Source organism: Amphibalanus amphitrite, unplaced genomic scaffold, assembly GCF_019059575.1.
Source record: "Amphibalanus amphitrite isolate SeventyFive unplaced genomic scaffold, NRLGWU_Aamphi_draft 001348F_arrow, whole genome shotgun sequence".
Classification (NCBI taxonomy): domain Eukaryota; kingdom Metazoa; phylum Arthropoda; class Thecostraca; order Balanomorpha; family Balanidae; genus Amphibalanus; species Amphibalanus amphitrite.
Genome location: NW_024882841.1, coordinates 119,294 through 142,220, shown reverse-complemented (window position 1 = coordinate 142,220; position 22,927 = coordinate 119,294). Strand labels below are relative to the sequence as shown.

Here is a 22,927-nt window from a genome sequence, read left to right as displayed (position 1 = left end):
GGTCCGACCGCACACAGGGCCCGTGAACAGCCCTCAGAGCTTGTTGCGTAGAGCCCGACCCCTACCGTCCGATCGCGTAATTCCGGGTGACACGAGAATTTACCCCGCGTTCGATGTCTCCCGGAAGACGAAGATTCTATGCCGTCCGGGCCCAAAATGCCGTTCGATGTCGCACGGACGGCAAAGATTCTACGTGACGTCACGTAGAATCTTTGCCGTCCGCGCAGAATCTTTTGAGCGTACTACGGTGGGCAGAGAGGCAATGATGGCGCGTATTTCAAAAGCGGCGCATCAGCTGTTTGCAGAAGTTGTTGAAATTTATGCGCGGTCTCCATGGAAACGTTAACTTGGGCCTTTTTCGAAACTGACGCACATTGTGTAAGTGGCGCACAAAATGGCCGGTCTCGTCGTCCGACTGTGTGCTTCATCGAACGCAAAATAGAATATTCTGCGTAGAATGTTCTTCGTCCGAGGAGACATCGAACGCGGCCTTAGTTTAACGTTTAACGATGCCAATGTTTTACGTGCCCTTCGAAGCCGGACACGGCCTGTCCCACTCCTGACTTTGAATGGCTGCGGCTGCTCCAACCAACCTCAGACCATCCCCGTCAGGAGTCTCAAATATCGAGCGCCGGAGCGACTCAAACCCGGGCTCTCACTACCGGGAGTCCACTGCTTTACCAACTAAGCTACCGGACAGGAGGTTTGCCCAAAAAGGTGCCTTTCAATTTTCTCTTATTGACTTATAGTGGAGAGGTCGCAAAAATGACCTAGCCCTAGGTCATCGATATAAAAATCATGTGACTAACATTTTGTACATAGGTACTGTTACCCTTATTAACTGCTGAAAGTTTCAAAGCGATCCATCACTCGGTTTAGCTATGGGAAACATTGGAACTGTCTAGGTTATGTCACTTGACGTACAGCTAGTGACTTCGTGACCTTGAGAGACCTTGGTGTGACATTTTCAGAACATATGCAAAAAATAGGTATAAAATGGCGGCTAGGCACGTCGCCGTTTTTTACGCGGAACGCTCCACAGCAATGAGTCTCCCAACAAATGACAAAACTGTGGATTGCTTAGGTAATTTCGAATATAGGGTGGTGGGCGTCTTACCGGACTGGGCATTTTGCCCCGTGTTACCCCACACCATGGCCATTGGCCACACTGCATATGCTTATGCATGCATTCAGTTCAGGGGGTTCAATCATCGACGCCGTATTAGATTTGCTCATCGCTACATGCTTTGGGAGGGGCAAAAAGATAGTCTTGCCCACACGATTCGGCTTTGGGGAGGGCAAATGCCCATTTTGCCCTCCCCTGGATCCGCCACTGTCATCAAGAGAGTCTTGATAGTCATCAAGATAGTCTTGATAGTCATCAAGATAGTCTTGCGTTCTCACTCGCCATCACCATGATCTGGATTGACTTTTTGATTTGTAATGTTGTACCTACCTAACATTATTTCATTTGGTTGACTGAATATAGTTATTGTATCATTTGAAAAAAACATACACAGTATGATTCCCAATTAATTGTTTGAATTATGCTTATTTAGGTCTTTAATTATCCAATATCCAGACAGTATGATGAAGCTGCACATGCTGCACAATTACCTCCCTAGTTGTGGAATTTTAAGCTGCTGTTTTGCCGCTTGAATTTTGCACCACCTGGCACCAGTTCAAGCTGAATGTTTGTCTGAAGACCCTCAAATACAGAAATTTTAACACCAATTTCAGCTTTTCCTTTAATTTTAAGATATGCTTATCTTTATTTATCATGATGTATCACCAGAACCAAGTGAATTTTTAAAGAGGTCAGACTCTGACCTCACACAGTAGTCTGCCTTTGCACAGCAGAATGAAGGCTGAAGCTGTCAATCAGTTTCTGTATCATATCCAAATTTTTAGGGAGAACATTGGATACCTAGGTATCTATGTTTTGTGAAAGTAGCAGAATGCCAAAATGCTTACCTACACTTTAAAGTATGCCTCCCACCTCTAGGGTTTCATGCGGAATGCCCAGTCATTGAAAGATGGGGCCCAGACCATAGCAAACATTGTGGCCTGGTTCCAGGTCTGTAGTGAAGAATCTTGATCTGCAGCATGGCTGAGCAGCCAGGACCAGGGCAGCAGCCGGGACCGGAGGGTCCGCAGCAGCCGGAGCCCGGCGCGGAGCAGCCGGCGCCGTCACTGCGCAGCTACTTCGGCTCGCCGAAGGCGGATGATGACGTGTTCAGCCGGCTCACGGGGCCCGGCTCGCGCTCGTCGGCCATGATGGCCAGCCAGGTGAACCTGGCCCAGGTGGCAGCACCGTCTGCCTCCGGCGGAGTGCAGGTGGCGCCACCGGGCCCGCCGCAGCTGATCCAGGTGCCGGAGATAGCGCCCAACGTGGAGGAGACCATTGCGCACGAGATGCAGGTGAGCCACACACCGAGTTCAGGGTCCATCGTGGGTGATGGGCTGCGCACTAAAGGACGAGCTGGCCCAGTATGATTACTAGGCACACATTGAGCATAGCGGTCCCAGAAACGGGACATGCACCGGGCTGTTTGCCTATCGTAGTTTCAATGCTTAGGTATACTCGTATTTTGTAAAAGTTGTTCGTAGTTCATTTACTTTGGATAGTTAATTACTTTGGAGACGCCAGAGATCATTATCAGTGTGCAGCTATCACTGTGTAGTAGGACTGTCATGTCGCCTGTGCTCTGAGTCTGTGCCTCCCTGACGCTCGCTGTTTCCGCCGTCGACCACCAGGAGGCGTTGGAGTACGAGGAGCGCCGACCCCGGTTCAGTATCGGTCCCGAGTCAGCCGAGGAGGTGGAGAGGGAGGTGGCAGAGGTGCTGCACCAGCTGCCAGCCACCGCCGGGGAGGGAGCTGCCTCGACACCGGAGACGCCAGAGGTTAGTGAGGGGAAGGGAGCCGCATAATGTCAGAGGTTAGCGAGAGTGGGGGCGCCGCCTCTGTCTTGACCCCTGAAACTATGTGTGGCTTGTCACGGGAACGCCGCAAAACACCAGAGGTTAGTGACGGAGGGGAGGGGGAAGGGAAGGAAGCCGCACAACATCAAAGATGAATGCGGAGGGCGCCACCTAGTCTGCCTCGATCCCCGTCCCAAACACACACTGAGGCTAGTGTGTGGACTGTAGATGGGCGGTCTCGACCACGGACACGCCAGGGGTTAACATGGGGGGGGGGGGGGGTCTTTCCAGTCCGTCGCGACGAAGAGTTGTTTTATACCCGCTCCCCATGTCTTTCGTGAATGCGCATATTAATACGCTTTACCGCATGAAGCGTGACCCATTTGTGAGACGTCATTCACCCTATCATTACTCGCTTCCTGTTGTGTTGTGCGATTGTAGCCATTTGACTATCGGCGACGAGTAGATGTTTTCGCTACCCGGCCGGGACCTTGCCGTGCTTCAGTCGTTGGCGGTTCCCGGCCGGGTACGTTAGTTGGATCGATGATAGTGCTAGAGATGGTGACTGTTGCGGTTACAGTCAACTCGTCAGTCGTCTAGGCGACATTGACAATGGTCCATGAGTAATAGTGACACTGTGACACTCGACACAACCATCTATCTGGTCAGTTCGCCCAGTGATGCTGACAGTGACAGTCAGCCCAGTGACAGTGATAGTGACTGCTCTTTGACAGTATGACTCTACGACGCGTCGTTTCCGGCAGTCCTGGGTCGATACCTGCTGACGGGTGACGGGTGAACCTCCCAGACCGGGCCCGGAGTGCGAGCTTAACCCGCGCCCCAGTGGCGGTCTCAGCCAACTTCGCCCTAGTGGGGGGAGGCATATGTTACCACCCACCTCTAACTCAAAAACTAAGAGGGCTAGAAAGACGCGGTAAAAAGCAGTCGATAGCTCTCAATGCGTACGTTTAAAAGTATTTCAGCCATTTTTCATCTTAGAGGAATATTGGGGTCAACAGAGGTCATCAAAGGTCAAAATTTGCCAATTGTCATTATATTTTTTTTTCAGAAAACATGCCGTTGTCTCAGGAACTATGATAGCTAGAAAAACGCATGGAAAAGCAACCGATAGCTTTTGAACTCTTCTTTTGATAAGGTCATTATCAAAATTGACCTCAGGTCAACGGTTTAGCCTCCATAGGGCAAAAACTCCAAAAATAGATGCTTTTCCGGAAAGTGTTTTTCGACAATAACTTTCGACTTAAAAAAACGACATTTCTATTGCCAGAATCGTGTTCCTCTCGCCGGGACGCGTCGAATGAACTATAATTTGACCTTGAAAGGTCAACTTGAAAATTTGACCTCAGGTTAAGGTTGCAACCTGACCGGAAAAGGTCATGTTGCATATCAGTCGATGTGTCTCAACAAGACAAACACAATGAGGCCATCCCCAGAGTTCTATCTCTTTCCAAGCGAGAGTCATTGGCAAAAATATGTTTGTAGCCACAACTGACCTCGGATGACCTTTGTAGAGGCTATCAGCAAAAAAGACACATTGATCGTCACGGGTGGTCCAAATCATTGTGATTCTGAAATATTTGGACTATTCCTATGCGTACACAGTCACACGGATATAGAGGCATTTTCATTTTTCTCCATTGACTCATAATGAAAAGGTCACGCCACCGGCCTGACCTTAGGTCACGAATATAAAAAAAATCCGAGATATACAAATTATAGGCGCCCATAACATCATGCAATCCACCAAGTTTAAAACTCCTCTGACAAACACTGCAGGCTGGACATGATTGCAAACTTTTTTAGATTTGGTCAGTTAACTTGACCTGGTGACCTGACCTGACATGACCTGGGGTAAAAAAAAAGTTCACACATTGTCCAAAATTGATGTACGGGAAGCTACTCCAAGCGGCGCGGCGCTACGCGCCGCGGTTTTTTATTAACACGCAAAAAAAAAAAACGCGACAGGGTGGTAACATATGCCCCCCCCCCCCACTGGGGCGAAGGTTAATTTAGCGACTGTACTCTGGCTCTAGTGTACTCTGGTGTGTTCTGGTGTCCCGGTGGTCTCTGTGTGTTCCGGTGTGCCCCGGTGTGTTCCGGTGCTCCGATATCGCCGCAGGTCCGACTGTGAGTGAAGGTATGGGGAGGGGATGGATGGTACTATTGGTCTCAAGATAAGGGTCCAGGCGGCCTGTAGGTTTGATGCGGTGAATACCCTCACCCTCGCCACAGCTGGAGTGGGGGTAGGGGAGGGGGTGCGTTCGGCCCGAGTCTGACAGCGGGGTCGCTAGCCGCAGTGTAGTGTCCAGCGGTGCAGTCGGAATCAGGCGGAATTATGCCGCCGGCGGTAACCGGTCGAAGGGCCTGGCTCAGTCGCGTCTCGAGACGAGTTACCGAGCAGGGTGTCAGCGATAGATGGGAGGGGTGTGGTCAGGGCGCTGTTGGATCACCAAATCAGCATGCTGTCAGTTTGCTGGCGTTTCTCATCTTCTCATTGGTCGTTGATGAACCACACGTGGTGGGTGCGATTGACCAATGAGAGACTAAGAGACGCCTATAACTGGCTTCCATATATTGGAAAACCGACAGCAAGCTGAAAACACGACAGTGCATGGGGCGCACTAGCTTTGAAGGTCGCTCCGCAAAAGCATAACTTTCCATAGATGAGGATGACGGGTGTTACCTACCCCAGACTTCTTGCGATTGCTCTCAACAAGGAAACCCGAAAGCTGAAAATAGCACACCTGACTTGATTCAAGCCGATTCTCTGGTGACACCAACGACCAATTACATTTTCAATTGTTGTCGAGTCACTGACCTATGACGATCATCAAAGACTTCACTCGGTCCCAAAAATTTTCCGGCTTGGCAACTCCGCCATTGCTAGGTAAACTTCTGCAGATAAATAAAACTCACAGGACTTCATATTTTTCCGAGACCTTGCAACTTTTATGTCTCGTAATTTCTAGAAGTTCACGTAAAGCTAGGTTAATGACGTGACCTCCCTCACCATCATAATTCAACAAGGGAAATACTAAAATTTATGTTGATGAAAAAAAAAATGATTTACGACTATCGTTTGCACATATGCCTGGAGTTTTTTTTGTCATTGTTCCGCACCGTAGACAGTATTTACAATTGCTTCACGTGCAAAAAGAGAAAATTGTCAGATGTCGTTTACCTACCTGATTAGTTAAACGTCTAGACTTTTGTCTAGTCTGAAATATGCCGTATTTTTACATAAAATGTATTTTTTAACTTAAGTGACCGAAAATGCCGGCGGTACGGGATAGCATTATTAAACCACTCGTAGGTAGACAAATATTTTAAACGTCTCGCCTATCGACTCGACGTTTAAAAAATTTGTTCTACCTACTCGCAGTTTAATATATATTAACTACCGTTCCAACTGGTTCCAACAAGGTGGTTATATATTAAACCGCGAGTAGGTAGAACAAATATTTTAAACGTCGAGCGGTTAGGCGAGACGTTTAAAATATTTTTCTACCTACGAGCGGTTAAATAATTTTATCCCGTACCGCCGATATCTTTCGGGCGCCTAATGATAAAGAATACATTTTATATAAAAATACGACATATTTCAGACTAGACGAAATGTCTACTAGACGTTTAACAGTTTGTTAATCGTCTAGACGTTTAAAAAATCAGTTACACGACATCTGATAATTTTCTCTCTTTGCACGTGAAGCAATTGTAAACACTGTCTACGGTGCAGGATAACCGCATTTAAACATCCACGCGCTATCCTCTAAATTACAGGGTCATCAATAAAAGATGACATAAAGTCAGCCCCGCCAGAGGCGTAAAACATATTGCATAAACAGCTCACCGTTGGAATGATATATCTTAGACATTTTACATAGCTCAAACAGAAATCAGTTGTGTCGCTCGAAGAAAACTTGCTTCTCCGTGCGGCAGATCTCGGCCAAGACCTTCGTTCCGTGCACATCCTTGTATGGAATCAACTTTTGTGGATTCTTCGGCGAAGGAGCCGAAGGAGCCTGTATTATTCTTGTGGGTGCTTGCTGTAGCGCGAGCCACTTTTCGTCACTCAATATCACCCTTTCGAACCATTCTTCCGCTTCACTGAGCCGTGAGCCAAAAGGTGCACGCTTCCAGCCTCGACACCATGCTGTCAGGGGAGATGACGGTCATTAGGATCGGACGATAATGTTTCCAGTTCAGTTTCTTCTTGTGGAGGATTGTCCATATTTGAGATGTCAATCAAATACCAACTTTTTGGCATACCGATACCAAACCGATACCAACTTGGTATTTGGCGTTTCGAGGCTAACACATTTTGTATTTTGTTGGTATTGTGAATCCTCGCTACTTTAAAAGAGACTGTGACTTTGCTAAAAAGTTGGCATTTCCCTGATATTCCCAAGTCGGTTCGGTTTCGGTATTTTCCCACGGTTCCTGTTGGTATTTGGTTTGGTATCGGTATCACGACTTTCTGTAATTGACATCACAAGTCCATATATTTACAAATGCCTTCCCAGGTTTCTTAAGCCATTTCGAACGTGAATACTGGACAGATTACTGAAGAATTGCTAGACTCTCTTCACCTTCGACTCTTCGAGCAACTGAACAAGATCCCAGCACCCCTGGTCACTCTGCAGTCTGAATTTTTCCTGCTTGGACTTCACTGTTTAACCTCAAGCAACTCAAATTGCGGAGCAAACTCAAGAGTCCAAGACCCTTGATGAACTGAACGCTGCCGTGAGTCGTCGAAGGCTTCGTCTGCACGATGGCCGACGATCATTTGGGGCTCCAGCGGGGGCTTACTTTACGTCATTCGCTAATGAACACTCTGCACTTGTGCACGTGACCCGACCTCAGAGTCACATGCTGATCTGACACTTTTAACTTGATTGTGAATCGCTGGGTGTTGTTTTTGCTTGCAAGGCTTTTAGCTTAATAATGGGCGAAACGGGGTCCCCCCCGCGGCGGGGTCCCCACACACACACACACACACACTAGACGCCTCTCGGTATTCAGAAAGCCGATAGGTCCGACGAGGAATAACGGATACAACGACAACGAGATACGTGCACTCTTGATATATGTTTGTTACGTGTGGAATTGATTTTTGAGAACGTTTCCTTGTCTTGTCTACAAGCTGAAGTTCGCCAATCAGCCTTATGCGTTACCTAGCTGCATCGCTGCGAGTCCCATCAGTGGGAATGGCTTCTACACTCTACACTATTAGTGCTTTCTTGGAATGATATCATATTTGATAGAATTATAAAGCGAACACATAGCGAACGGGGCGATAGTAACACTTAACATATTGTTTAATGGTTAACCCTACCGGAGGTTAACAATGCAGTTATTGAAATGAACTGTTCAACACTTGTTCAGCGCCATAAATGAAATTATATGAAACAGTAGGAAATTAAATGTTATGAAGGTTGAAATATGGAACCGTTAAGATAATGATATAAATAGTGATGTTCTCGGCGGTATGCCGATCATGACATTAATTGCTATGTCCTAAACAAATTGCCACTTCTTGCAGTCTAAGGTGAATCTGCAATGAATGATGCGTGGGCTACATGATCCGGCATAAGTTTTATCCTCTAAAAAAAAAAATGTTCACTATAAGTTACTACATAGGGGACAGCGATTCTCTTTAGCGTTCAGTTTATTCCCCACGAACAGGGACTTACATACGAACGCAAATTTACATGTTGGCAACTAGGTTGTGCAGTAAATACGGCTGGATTTTTTTATCATGCCCGTTTGAGCTGTAACGACAAGGCGCCGAGGTTGGCCGCCGGCTTCTGTTTGTCCAGGTCCTGCTGGACGACAGCCCGAAGTTCGTCGATCAGGATGAGGTCCGGATGGCAGCCGGCTAGCATCTCTTTCCTTCAGAAGTCTGGCACGTTCAATTCGCACCACCGCTAGGCCTTGGCAGAGCGATGAGTTGGCGCACCGTCCTGATTGAAAATGCATGTCAACATGTCATTGACCATGCGTTGGCTTAGCATTGGGCCGAAGGTAGGTAATCAGCCTTGGAGAGCTCTTCCAATTGCGTCTCACGGTCCTGTTTAGAGATGTGATAGCGCTTCAGCGCGAGCCGCTTGGCCAATTTTGTCGCCAACTACTGGCCCCTCTTCCCGGTCGCCTTTTTCAATGCGATTTCTGTAACGTTTGAAATGGTAGGCGCACGCCGGCAAACTGGAACGATCAGCAACACTGCCAGCAGCCGTATGCTTATCCCACCAACACCGGACTGTGCAGACAGTTCGTCTTAATTAAGACTTGCAAACAAAAACAACAGGCAGATATCCCAACCAATCAGCAATGACACGCTGTGTCATTTCGGCCTGGAGCATGCCGACTGTCTGGTTCAGCTCCCTTGATAGAAATTTCAGACATTCACGTAGCGACGCAGCCGTTCAGGTGGACAATCTCTGTGAAACTGGCCGTAGCTTGGTGATACGTGACCCGAGGTTCGTTCGTCACCTCATGCTCTGCGCCAAGGACCGCGCAATGCAGGGGTGCAGCCTGAATCGTCATCCCTCAGGTGTGGACACGATTAGGAACAGGAAAGTGTTGTCATAGGTAGTGGACATAACTTTTGCGGAACGATATATTGTCGTCCTGTAGTGTCTTTCATTGTCAGCGAGACGCTACATGGAGTTAAAATGGCGAGCGGCCCTCCCGCCGGAATGGTGAACGTCCTTCTCTGTCAAACGCGGCGCTAGTTTCCGCCTAAGCTCCGCTGGCCCGCTCGACTGCTATGCCATGCGGCACAGTCTACAAGTACAGGTGACCGGTCGCGAGATCGGAGCTCCGTAGCACCGAGCGAGTGTGGCGAAGGTGAGGGTATTCACCGCATCAAACCTACAGGTCGCCTGGACCCTTATCTTGAGACCAATAGTACGTGTCGAGGAGTGCTGCAGCGTGCAACGGTTGGTCAATAACAGAACCGCGGGTGGTTGTGTTGTTTAGGTTACGCTGATAGTCCTTATTCAATTCTACGTGCTGGCTATCCGGACTGACGTGCTTTTTATGGTAGTTAGTGTGCCATAGTTGTATGTTTTTGCCGACCTGGGGGTGCCCGAGCTCTCCCAATTCCACGCCGGTTGCGCCGGCTTGGCTTTAGAGCCGCAGCAGACGGCGGAGGTCAAGGTCACCGCTAAGGCAACGGGGTATTTGTTGCGCCCGAGCACCCCTAGCTCGGTTCAAAGCTCCACCTTTGCAATGTGCGTCGTTAAAACGTTCAAGATGTTTTCCGATCGTTATGTTGCCGTTAATTTATGGGTAGACTGTTTGATAGTAGTTACTGGTTATACAACATACAGATGAGACCCTTGCAGGGCGACAGTCGTGACAGGATATTTGCAGTGTTTCACCGACGTTTCATTCAGTTTATATGAAATGTATCGACAGCTGACGAGCCGGTATCGTGAGTCATCTGTTTACCATAGCTTGCACGCACCGGCGGCGCCCCCCCCCCCCCCTCCCTCCGTCCCTCCCTCCCTCCTGGGTGCCCCGCCGGTCGGCGGCGCGCGACTCATACGGTGTCCTTGCCCGTGTGTCAGTGTATGAGCTCTGCAGTGTACCCGTGCGTCAGTATTTGTGAGCTCTGCAGTATGCCCGTGTGTCAGTATGTGAGCTCTGCAGTGTGCCCGTGAGTCAGTATGTGAACTACTGTGCAGTATATCCGTGAGTTAGTGTGTGTAAGCTGTGCAGTGTTCAGTGTGTCTGTGTGTCAGTGTGTGAGCTGTGCCCCCTGTCCGGTCCGTACAGCAGACAGTCCCCGAGTCGGCGGCGCCGTCAGCCGAGCAGACCGGGCTCCATCTGGACCTGACACCATCACAGACCGCCGCCACGCACCCGCAGCCCGACCCGGACTTTGATGACGTCACACAACAGGTGAGCACGCCACCGGTGACGTCATGTCGTCAGCGAGCGAGCGCGCAGTAGCATAATATTGGAGGTGGGTGAGGGGTGAACAGGCCTCTCTCTGACATAGCAAACACTGCACACAGGCATACTTTCTGGGTGCCGCAACCGCTGCTCTCCTCTGGTCGGATGTTTTATGGCAGTTTTGCAAGCTGTTATCGGCTGAGTGAGTTAGACCTGTTTGCGGCTGACGGGCACCTATCGTCAATCGTGACACGTATTTACGGGAGGGTCTGTGATAGCGGCACGTACCACCAACACGAAGCACGTGCGCTGAACTTTGCGGAACAGCTAAAAACCGCAGCGATACACGCGAATACCACGCCGTCCATAGCTGCGGTGCGGTGCTGTGTTCTGACGTCCTTTGGGGCACGGCGACATTAGTCCAAATGTAAATCACCTCTCAAAATAAGTGTTTCATACATTGCATCGTATTAGGATGGCGTCAAATTCCGGCTATTATCGCGAATGTTACCATATATTCTAACTTTTTATTCGACAATATAATCTCTAAACGCAAGTAAAGGTTAAGCTTGTTTGTTGCTCGTTGGCTTCCGCATGTCACGGGGTGTGACTTACTTCACATATATGATGATGGAGTCGTCACCTTTGCAATTCATAGGGTGTCAGGTTCCAGCTAAGTTCCAGCTAGCCTTGGCATATCGATTGCTCGCGGTCGGCAGCATTTGCATTGGTAAATCACCCGGGAGGCTCAAACCGACCACTATGGCTCTATTGATTTGCCTTCTGTTTGGGACCAGGCCTGGCCTCTGACGTGGGTGTGGTCGCTTTCACCTGACGTGACCTGAAGTTACCTGACCTGATCTGACATGACCTGACCTACACTGACTTAGCGTGCCGTGATGCGGGGTAACCTACCTTGATTTACGCTTCCCTGTTCTGACCTTCCCTATTGCACCCTGTCCTGCCCTGTGCTGATCTGCGGTAACCTGTCCTGCCCTGCCGGCCTGCGCTGACCTGCGTCGCCCTGCCGTGATCTTCGGTAACCCGCCCTGCCCTGGGCTGATCTTCGGTAACCCGCCCTGCCCTGGGCTGATCTTCGGTAACCCGCCCTGCCCTGGGCTGATCTTCGGTAACCCGCCCTGCCCTGGGCTGATCTTCGGTAACCCGCCCTGCCCTGGGCTGATCTTCGGTAACCCGCCCTGCCCTGGGCTGATCTTCGGTAACCCGCCCTGCCCTGGGCTGATCTTCGGTAACCCGCCCTGCCCTGGGCTGATCTTCGGTAACCCGCCCTGCCCTGTGCTGATCTGGCAGTAACCTGCCCTGCTCTGTGCTGATCTGCGGTGACCTGACCTACCCTGCCCTGTGCTCAGGTGGAGGAGGTCAGTCTGGCGGACGAGGCGCCGGCACCGGTCGAGCCCACCCGCTACCCGTCGGGAACTGCCAGCCTGGAGATGGATCTGCCGGCCACCCCGGACGACCCCAGCATGAGCCCGGCCATAGTGGACGACCTGACCGGGTCACTGCAGCTACACAGTGCCGAGGTAGGTCCGGCGGTCACTGCAGCCGGGTCACTGCAGCCGGGTCACTGCGGTTGAGTCACTGCTGCTGAGTCACTGCAGCCGGGTCACTGCTGCTGAGTCACTGCGGCTGCACAGTGCCGAGGTGGGTCCGGCGGTCAGTGCAGCCGGGTCAGTGCAGCTGCACAGCTTAGAGGTGGGCCCGGCGGTCACTGCAGCCGGGTCAGTGCAGCCGGGTCACTGCTGCTGTACAGCACAGAGGTAGGTCCGGCGGTCACTGCTGAGCCTGGATTAAAATGTCCAGTTTTCCACAATGCCTGGAGTGTAGTTCAAACGCCCAGTCGTAAAACTTTTTTGTGTGCTGTGAAGCACTGTTCTTTCTTCTTGTGTTGGCTTAAGTTTTTTTTTTGTATATGTCATCGACTTACGCCTGCAGTTGCTGTGTCATTGGTTCAGACCGTGTGCGTATCACTATGAGAGGGCTCCCCCGCAGCCCCATGCCCCGGTCCGTGGTCCTCTGTGTGACTGACCGCCCGCCCTGCCCCGCCACAGACGGACCGCCAGCACGACGCCTGGATCCCGTCCGAGCGCACCCAGGCCGTGCTGGACAGCATGGCGCACAGTCTGCCGGGCACCTTCTACCCCAGCGTGGACAGTCTCACCCTGCCCGGCTGCAGCCTGCAGACAGACCTGGTGAGTCACGGACTGACCCCCTTCTCTCAGTCAGACAGACTCATCCTGCCCGGCTGCAGCCTGCAGACTGACCTGGTTAGTGACTGGCGGGCTGACCCCCTCTCAGTCAGACAGACTCGCCCTGCCCGGCTGCAGCCTGCAGACTGACCTGGTTAGTGACTGGCGGGCTGACGCCCCCCCCCCCCTCCCTCAGTCAGACAGACTTACCCTGCCTGAGGCTGCAGACTGACCTGGCGAGTGGGGCGGGCTGACTCCCTCCTTCAGATTCCGATTCCACCAATGACGCACCGTTTTTCCTATTGACTGATATGGCCACTGGATAAAATAGCGTAGGGTCTGGCCATCACCAGGCAATGGTGATGGCCAGATACCAGATACGCTCCAGACCAATACCAAATGATGATATGATAGATACCAATACCAAATGCAATGGCATGAGGTCATGTTCTTAGTGTGGTTGTGGGGAATTTTACACCAGACAGTTCACTGTCACGAATGGAAGCGCTCTGACGTACCGCGCCCTCGGCTGCCCTCCTGTAGACGGACCCGGTGCTGGAGCTGATGGTGCAGTACATGACGCCCACCGAGGCGCGTCAGAGGTCCGTACTGACGGCCGACAGCGTCACTCAGGACGACAGGGGCATCCGGCAGCTCATACAGGTGAGACAGGGGCATCCGGCAGCTCATACAGGTGAGACAGGGGCATCCGGCAGCGTCACTCAAGACGACAGGGGCATCCGGCAGCTCATACAGGTGAGACAGGGGCATCCGGCAGCGTCACTCAGGACGACATGGGCATCCGGCAGCTGATACAGGTGAGACAGGGGCATCCGGCAGCTGATACAGGTGAGACAGGGGCATCCGGCAGCTCATACAGGTGAGAGCCGACAGTTTATACTGTCAGGACGACAGGGGCATGCGACAGCGTCACTCAGGACGACAGGGGCATCCGGCAGCTCATACAGGTGAGACAGGGGCATCCGACAGCTGATACAGGTGAGAGCGGACAGTTTGTACTGTCAGGACGACAGGGGCATCCGACAGCTGATACAGGTGAGACAGGGGCATCCGGCAGCTGATACAGGTGAGACAGGGGCATCCGGCAGCTCATACAGGTGAGAGCCGACAGTTTATACTGTCAGGACGACAGGGGCATCCGACAGCGTCACTCAGGTCGACAGGGGCATCCGGCAGCTCATACAGGTGAGACAGGGGCATCCGACAGCTGATACAGGTGAGAGCGGACAGTTTGTACTGTCAGGACGACACGGGCATCCGACAGCTGATACAGGTGAGAGCCGACAGTTCATACAGGACGACAGGGGCATCCGGCAGCTGATACAGGTGAGACGAGGGGCATCCGGCAGCGTCACTCAGGACGACAGGGGCATCCGGCAGCTCATACAGGTGAGACAGGGGCATCCGGCAGCTGATACAGGTGAGACAGCCGACAGTTCATACAGGACGACAGGGGCATCCGGAAGCTGATACAGGTGAGACGAGGGGCATCCGGCAGCGTCACTCAGGACGACAGGGGCATCCAGCAGCTTATACAGGTGAGACAGGGGCATCCGGCAGCTGATACAGGTGAGACAGGGGCATCCGACAGCTGATACAGGTGAGAGCGGACAGTTTGTACTGTCAGGACGACAGGGGCATCCGACAGCTGATACAGGTGAGACAGGGGCATCCGGCAGCTGATACAGGTGAGACAGGGGCATCCGGCAGCTGATACAGGTGAGAGCCGACAGTTTATACTGTCAGGACGACAGGGGCATCCGGCAGCTCATACAGGTGAGACAGGGGCATCCGGCAGCTGATACAAGTGAGAGCCGACAGTTTATACTGTCAGGACGACAGGGGCATCCGGCAGCTGATACAGGTGAGAGCCGACAGTTTATACTGTCAGGACGACAGGGGCATCCGGCAGCTCATACAGGTGAGACAGGGGCATCCGGCAGCTGATACAGGTGAGAGCCGACAGTTTATACTGTCAGGACGACAGGGGCATCCGGCAGCTGATACAGGTGAGAGCCGACAGTTTATACTGCCAGGCCGACGGGGGCATCCGACATCTCATGCAGGCACAGGTCTGATACAAGTTTCAGCCACGTCCTTGTTTCATCAATATTTAGCCTATCACAATAGCACAACCGAATATGCTTGAAGGCTTGACCTGATAATTGGCCCCCACAAAGTTGCTGTATGCTGTCGGTCGGCGGTGACCTGACCTGACCTTTGGTCTGTCCCCGGCGGGCTGTTTTGGTCGGCGGTAAACTGACCTGACCTGTGATGCCCTCCAGGCGGGCTGTTATCGTTCAGCAGTTATCTGACCTGACCGTTTGGCTCCCTCCAGGCGGGTTGTTACCGTTCGGCAGTGAACCTCACCGGCCGACTGCTGACCAACTACGGTCAGGGCTACGGGCGTGCCGGTCAGCTCAGTAAGCACACGGCCAACTCCGTCCAGGTCAGTGCCGCGCGGCGTGCTTTGTCTGAGACAGGCGTCTGTAGTTGACTGTTGCTGTGCTTTGTTTCACTCCTTTGTTCTTTTGTGCTTTGCTCAGGTCTACTAGTGGTGTTTTAGATGTGACTCGCCTAGTAATTTATGTCGACTTTGCTGTTCCTTTATATCGACACCTTTTTTAAACCCCACATTTGTTCTCCGGTGAATTTCAGACAAGTTGGTTAGAGACCTTCAAAAAAGGTAAAATCACTCGATATTTCTCAAGTTTGTCTGTCTTGGCAGATAAAGCAATACCAGAACAGGCCTACGAACCAGGGATGCGGAGCCGTGGAAATTTCAGACGGCTCCGGCTCCGGCTCCGGCTCCGGAGAAAAAAATCGGCTCCAGCTCCGGCTCCGGCTCCGGGTGAAATGTCATGGCGGCTCCGGCTCCGGCTCCGGCTCCGAGTAAAATGATCCGGCTCCGGCGGCTCCGGCTCCGGCGGCTCCGGCTCCGGCGGCTCCGACTCCGGCTTCTACTCAGTACATCCCCTAATACGGGTGGAAGAAAAAAGGCGATGGCCGATTGGTACACGTTGCTTCTGTATTTGTATAACAAGGCTGTTTTGAATACCACATTGTTTTACGCCTTGTACTGTCAAACCTAGGTAAATAATTGTTTCCTCTTAAGAAAAGGAGCCGGAGTCGCCCCCTTTTTTGACGGCTCCGGCTCCGCCTCCGGCTCCGGGCTATATTGTTTCACGGCTCCGGCTCCGGCTCCGGCTCCGGGCAAAATATGCCGGCTCCGGCGGCTCCGGCTCCGGCTCCGGCTCCGGCTCCGCATCCCTGCTACGAACACACATATTTGATCAGGATCGGACGATTGGACACTTTTAAAAGGAGATCTTTCGTGCTTCCCGGAAATTCACGGGAGAGCAGATGTGGGGTTTAAAAAAAGGTGTCGATATTATTTCGTGTCGTGTCAGTTTCAGCTAGTACGTGTCTGTGCTTTGGTTGTATCTTACTCGTGCGATTGCTGTGCCTGTACCGTAATCTATAATTCCGAGTTGTACGTATTGTAGTTGAAAAATATTGTCGTCCAGCTAAGGTGTAATATGTTTCAGCTACGGTTCAAGCGTCTTAGTGTTTGATCTATGGCTCACGCTGTTGTCTCTCTCTGTTTCAGCTGTGGCTCACGTGGCTGTCTCTCTGTTTCTGCTGTGGCTCACGCTGCTGTCTCTCTCTGTTTCAGGCTGTGGCTCACGCTGTTGTGTCTGTATTTTCTCACGTGGCTGTCTCTCTGTTTCAGCTGTGGTTCACGCGACTGGCGCTGCTGGTCCGTCTCCGTCAGTTCGCCGTGGCGGAGCGCGAGGCGCAGGCCTGGGGAGATCTGGACACGGCCGACCTCTTCTTCCAGGTCAGTGGCCGTCTGCCGACCCGACCCGACGCGACCCGGATCGTCCAGTCTGCTCAGAGTCTGGTCTGAGTGTCGATAGTGTTGACTCTGAGTCAGCCAGTCTGAGTTGTGGGACACTCAGAATCACTGCTGGGTCAAACGCGGCGCTGTGAATTTGAAAGATAACGCTAGAATTTTACCGGCGCCCTCTGTTCCCGGTAATGGCTGACCCGTTGCTCCTCTTGTTGGAACCTGTACCCACTGACTAGTCCCAGCTGACCCGATATCCACTGTCCCAGTACCCATGACTGACCCCATGTCCGACCCGTTGCAGTACTAGCCTTCTCCTGGCTCAATGTCTGACCCCATGTCCGACCCGTTGCAGTACTAGCCTTCTCCTGGCTCAATGTCTGACCCCCTGTTCGTGCCGTTGCAGTACTACCCGGACCTGTACGGCGGCCGGCGTGGCTCGATGGTCCCCTTCTCGTTCCGAGTACTGCTGGCGGAGCTGCCGCGCTACATGGCCCACTACCAGACCAGCCTGGACCGGCTGTACCAGATACACTCAGTGTGTCAGCAGGTACGGTACGAGTACAGTGACACTGTTATAGTGGTACCATACCAGCTTGGACCGGCTGTACCAGATACACTCAGTGTGTCAGCAGGTACGGTACGAGTACAGTTATAGTGGTACCATACCAGCGTGGACCGGCTGTACCAGATACACTCAGTGTGTCAGCAGGTACGGTACGAGTACAGTGACACTGTTATAGTGGTACCATACCAGCTTGGACCGGCTGTAACAGATACACTCAGTGTGTCAGCAGGTATGGTACAGGTACAGTGTACAGTTAAAGTGGTACCATACCAGCTTGGACCGGCTGTACCAGATCCACTCAGTGTGTCAGCAGGTACGGTACGAGTACCAGTGTACAGTTATAGTGGTACCAGACCAGCTTGGACCGGCTGTACCAGATCCACTCAGTGTGTCAGCAGGTATGGTACGAGTACAGTGTACAATTATAGTGGTACCACTGGTACCATACCAGCCTGGACCGGCTGTACCAGATCCACTCAGTGTGTCAGCAGGTACGGTACAATGTAGTGTACACTGTACAGTTATAGCGGTTAGATCAGCCTGGACCGTCTGTACCAGATACACTCAGTGTGTCAGCAGGTACGGTACAATGTAGTGTACACTGTACAGTTATAGCGGTTAGATCAGCCTGGACCGGCTGTACCAGATGCACTCAGTGTGTCAGCAGGTACGGTACGAGTACAGTGTACAACTGTACAGTTATAGTGGTACCAGACCAGCGTGGACCGGCTGTACCAGATACACTCCGTGTGCCAACAGGTACGGCACAATGTAGTGTACACTGTACAGTTATAGCGGTACCATACCAGCGTGGACCGGCTGTACCAGATACACTCCGTGTGTCGGAGGTACGGTACGAGTACAGTGTACAGTTATAGTGGTACCATACCAGCGTGGATCGGCTGTACCAGATACACTCCGTGTGTCAGCAGGTACGGCACGAGTACAGTGTACAGTTATAGTGGTACCATACCAGCGTGGACCGGCTTTAACAGATACACTCAGTGTGTCAGCAGGTACGGTATGTACGTACACTGTACGGGTGCAGTCCGGGTGCGGGCTAGTATCAGCTTGCTGTCCCAGATTAGCCAGGCACCAAAAATGGTATAACTGACGCTGTTAGCAGCAGTATTTGTAACACAACATCTGTCAGGGTTACATGACGGGCTCTGTGTGTCATTAAAACGGACTCGCCTATTCACGATCGATGACAACACAAGCTTTCCCTCTGTCAGAAAATGCCTCCCCCTTAATATCCGCAAGATAACGATCCCTCCTGTCTTGTTAATATGCCTGTTACACAACTGCTGTTCCTGTAAGTTTGTCAGGTAATGCCCCTTATTATTAGCTGTCTGGTAGGGTGTGATATCTCCATCTTCGGTCATCCACAGAAGGTGACGGCCCCACCTGTTCCATGTCCCGTCAGATAACGTCTAACCTGGTGGCGGGCCGCTCGGAGGACTGTATGTGTGTCTGTCTGTATGTCTGTCCGTCAGATAATGTCTAACCTGGTGGCCGGCCGCTCCGAGGACGGCTCTGCAGTTAACTATGTCTGTCTGTCTGTCCCCTCAGATAATCTCTAACCTGGTGGCCGGCCGCTCCGAGGACGGCTCTCCGTCCGACCTCTCCGAGGCGGCCCGGCAGCAGTCGCTGACGCTGTGGAACTCTCGCCGTCTCAAGGTGCTCTTCTCCGTGGTCAACTGCTGCGTCGGAATGAAGGTGAGGACGGACAGTAGTGTAAGAGAGGAGATAACCAGAAGTTTGGGCTGCGTCGTGCGGCTAGAAGAGATAACGCGTAATTAACTACCTCAGGTGCATGTACAAAGCAAGTACGTTTCCCCATTACAAATTAGCAGGGGTTGGTCAGTTTGGTGTTTGTTTAATTTTTTCAAATAAACAAACATAAACAAACTGTTCACGAACAAATGTGTTCGCGAACAAGTGACGTCATCGGTCAAATTTTGGTAAACAAACAACGAACAGTTCGCGAACGTTCATGCACTGTTCGCGAACACGGTAAAGAGGGGTAGATAAGACCCCCTCCTTAGCCATTTCGCTCCTAATTTAGATAGAACCTTGCGGAAAAAGCCAGCGTGTGCGTCTTTGCGAACCACAGCGATTGGTATCCGATTTCAAGGTCTTACACCAACCGGCGACCCCTGAGGTCAGGTCAAGTGTCATTAAGTAGGGGGTTTGGTTTTTGGTGAATAACTTCGCCACAAATGGTGGCAGAGCCGCGATTGTGGCACCATCGTGCTCGTCGTGGCCAGGCGTGTCGAATGATACACTTTCTGTTTTGATTAGGTCTTTTTAGGATGTTGACCTCAGGTCAAGGTCAGGTCAAAGCCACTCGGGTCACAAAGCTGCATGGAGGATGTCATGTTGCATATCATTCGATGTGGCAGTTCTTTCTGAGTCAAGTGATGGCTCAACCGACTTGCTAGCTCAATTTGATCGGAAGTTATTAGCGAAAAGCTCCTACTGCATCAAACAACCTTAGTGGCGTCTTATATGACGTCATGCAAGGTCTTAGATGCACAATCTAAGCCTCAGAGTTGCAAGAATAATTATGAATCACGATTCCATGTGCTTGAGATATGACTGGTGCATTTTTTCACATGTAAAATATGCCTGCAGTCATGTCAGCACCGTATGATAGCAATTGCTAGAGAGATATCAGAAATGATGACTTGTTCATGAACGTTCACGAACTGTTCGTGAACAGAGAATCGTTGGTGAACATGTGACCTTGAATGCCAAAATTCGTAAACTATCAAATACAAAAACAAACAAACATTGTTCACCGCACGAACTGTTCATGAACAAATATACAAACACCAAACCCTGCAAATTAGATTTATGACCGATGTTAACCCTCGCATGTGTGCGGCGTTTGCCAGCTTCTAATGTGTAGGGGGGGGGGGGGTCGGTTGGACCCCCCCTTGCCGTTTGGCCCCTGATCGAGCTAGAGCTTCGCGGAAAAAACGAGCGTGTTGCCCGTGACGAGAGGAAGCCGATGATACCCAATTTTAAGGTCCTTGGTCATCGGGTGACCTTCCAGGTCAGGTCAATGACCCGAAAACCGGGAAAATTGGGACCTGTTAGAAAGTCGTAAAGTGTGGCTGCTAAGGGGTTTTTCGGGGTGCTGATCACGAATATCGTGTTATTTTTGATCACAGATGATGTCTTGAAGCATTTAGACCAGGTCGGGTCAGGTCAGGTCAGGTCAACCAGTAGGCGTCGTGACGGGTATTCGTAGTACGTGTCAACCGCCTCTGACAGCTTCGTAACATGTTACGAAGTCACCAAAACTACTTCGTAAATGTTCAAATGGTTGCTAAATTCGAATTCAGCTCCAAAAACTAGCCTAGAAACATGTAAAACTCGAAAAAGTGACCCGAGGTCACCCGAGGTCACCAAAGGTCAATGACCTGACCTGACCTTCAGGTGACCTTGACACACACGGGAGTAACATCAAATCACATGTTTGAACGTTTGAAACCACGAAAAGCTTGCAAACACGCGGCTAGTGCGAGCCGACATACGCGAAATCGCGATTCCGGCCAAACATGGTCTCGGAAAAGAGGTCACAGGTCAAAGGTCATTTGGGTCAGGGTCATGAAATTTTCAGGGTAGGTGTAAAATTGATCAATGCGAGGGTACTGAAAGTTTCGTCGCGATCGGCCACTTTTTACGCGAGTTATTCGCGAAAAACCATGGGGGGGTCCATCCGACCCCCCCCCCCCCTACACATGCGAGGGTTAAAATATGCAAAGCAAAATTAATACGCATTTCCTTACCCTTGCATCTGGTGACTTTGTGCACGAGGCCGGTGTCGCCGCTGGTGCCAACCACGTCTCTGTGTAGCTGGCCGACTATTCGCCGGTGTGACGGCACCTAACGCCCCGCCGCTGCTCCGTTCCACAGGACTACGACCAGGCGATCGAGTGTCTGTCTCAGCTGAGCGCCGAGCTGCCGCGGCTGTCGGCCGGTCTGAGGTCAGCCGTCGGCCGCGTCTACCTCCAGCTGGGTAACATGGCCGCCGCCCGCGCAGCGTTCGCATCAGTCACAGGTGGGTATCGTATCGCTGGGAGGGAGATCCAATGCATAACTTGGTTCTGCTGCTAGTTAAGAAATCATGCGTATCTGATCATTGAAAACGTACGAACGTTTGCTGATAAACGTAAACGTATATCCAAAACTGGGAGCGATTACAGATAAATGTGCATGTTTTGTACCTGTCTTTGTCATTGGCTGTCAACGAGTGCAGTCAGTTCAGAACAATTTGTGGTTGCCCGTTGCAATGCCGCCACCCTTTGCCATTCATGGCTCGGAGTCGCCAGCTCAACAGAGTATATCTGACCATACCAGCTCCCCCGGCAGAGGCGGCGCCGGCCGGCGAGTCGGGTCACTCGCTGCAGTGTCAGCAACTCATCAATGCCGCCCTGCTAGCCATCGGCGAGAACGACTTCGCCGACGCTCAGTCTCAGTTTGAGCGGGCGCTGGAGCTGGAGCCGCAGAACGCGGCCGTCCTGACTAACGTGGCCGTGTGCCTGCTGTACCGCGGCCGGCTGGCGGCGGCCGTCACACTGCTAGAGGAGGCGGTGTTCGCGCGACCGGAGCTGCTCCAGGAGACGGTGCTGCTCAACCTCTGCACACTCTACGAGTTGCAGACCAGCAAGTGCAACCGCAAGAAGGTGGCGCTGCTGGCGCGCGTTGGTCAGAACAGGGGCGATGGCTTCAATGTCGGCTGTCTGAAACTGCAGTCGGCGGCGTGAGGGACGGCCTAGCGAGGGAAGCCGGCCGGTCGCGCACAGCCCGGTGGGGAACGAACCTGTAGTGTGACTGTGGGTGGGTGGCGGTGCAAGCACAGATATATTGTCGGTAGGACGTGGCTGTTTGGGTTGGAATGTTGTTTGAATAATGGAGCTGTTAGGAAGTTTTGTGTGGACTGTGGATATGAACGCTGATGTCATTTTGTGTGACGGTAATGGGGGCGAACGGCGTAGCTGCATTCCTCCATCGCTCCGAATGATGAAACAATGTGATGTCATTCAAATCTACTATTATTTCGAAAACATGTTCCTTTGTTACATTGTTCCGTCAATAGGCGGGCGGTGACCTAAGAGTAAATATCTCGTTTTGTGTAGTAAACGTGTACTAGGCCCGAGTTCTGTATCTTGTTTTTGTTATTTTTTTGTGAATCCAATATATGAACTTGGTGTGCTTTATGTGTCCGTGATATGGTCACCCAAGTTGAACTTAAAATAAATATGATTATCCAAGGAGGTGTTGGAAATCTATCACAAATGCCCAGGATCGGGATGGTCGTGTGGCGGGTGTCTGTGGCTCAGGGTTTTCGTTGGAGATTATCGCGGGGCGCGTGCAGGGTCGAGCGGTGGACATGTCCGTTGTTCTGGACCGGGGTCTTGCTAA

General features: G+C 51.6%; 1 protein-coding gene across 7 annotated transcripts; it reads left to right on the top strand.

The window, feature by feature from the left end:
* The first annotated feature begins 371 nt into the window (after window positions 1-371).
* LOC122372343 (trafficking protein particle complex subunit 12-like) lies at window positions 372-22,779 on the top strand. 7 transcript variants are annotated; one of them, XM_043349441.1, is made up of 13 exons: window positions 372-401; window positions 2,078-2,421; window positions 2,758-2,904; window positions 10,726-10,851; window positions 12,216-12,386; window positions 12,915-13,055; window positions 13,596-13,715; window positions 15,412-15,522; window positions 16,807-16,914; window positions 17,330-17,473; window positions 19,064-19,210; window positions 21,419-21,563; window positions 21,875-22,779. In XM_043349441.1, the coding sequence occupies exons 2-13, from the start codon at window positions 2,107-2,109 to the stop codon at window positions 22,267-22,269; spliced, it is 2,070 nt and encodes a 689-aa protein (XP_043205376.1). In that variant the 5' UTR covers window positions 372-401; window positions 2,078-2,106; the 3' UTR covers window positions 22,270-22,779. The 7 variants fall into 7 exon arrangements, with proteins under 7 accessions (XP_043205376.1, XP_043205375.1, XP_043205374.1 ...); XM_043349440.1 differs by having other exon boundaries at window positions 374-417; XM_043349439.1 differs by having other exon boundaries at window positions 379-717; window positions 2,086-2,421.
* The last annotated feature ends 148 nt before the right edge of the window (window positions 22,780-22,927 follow it).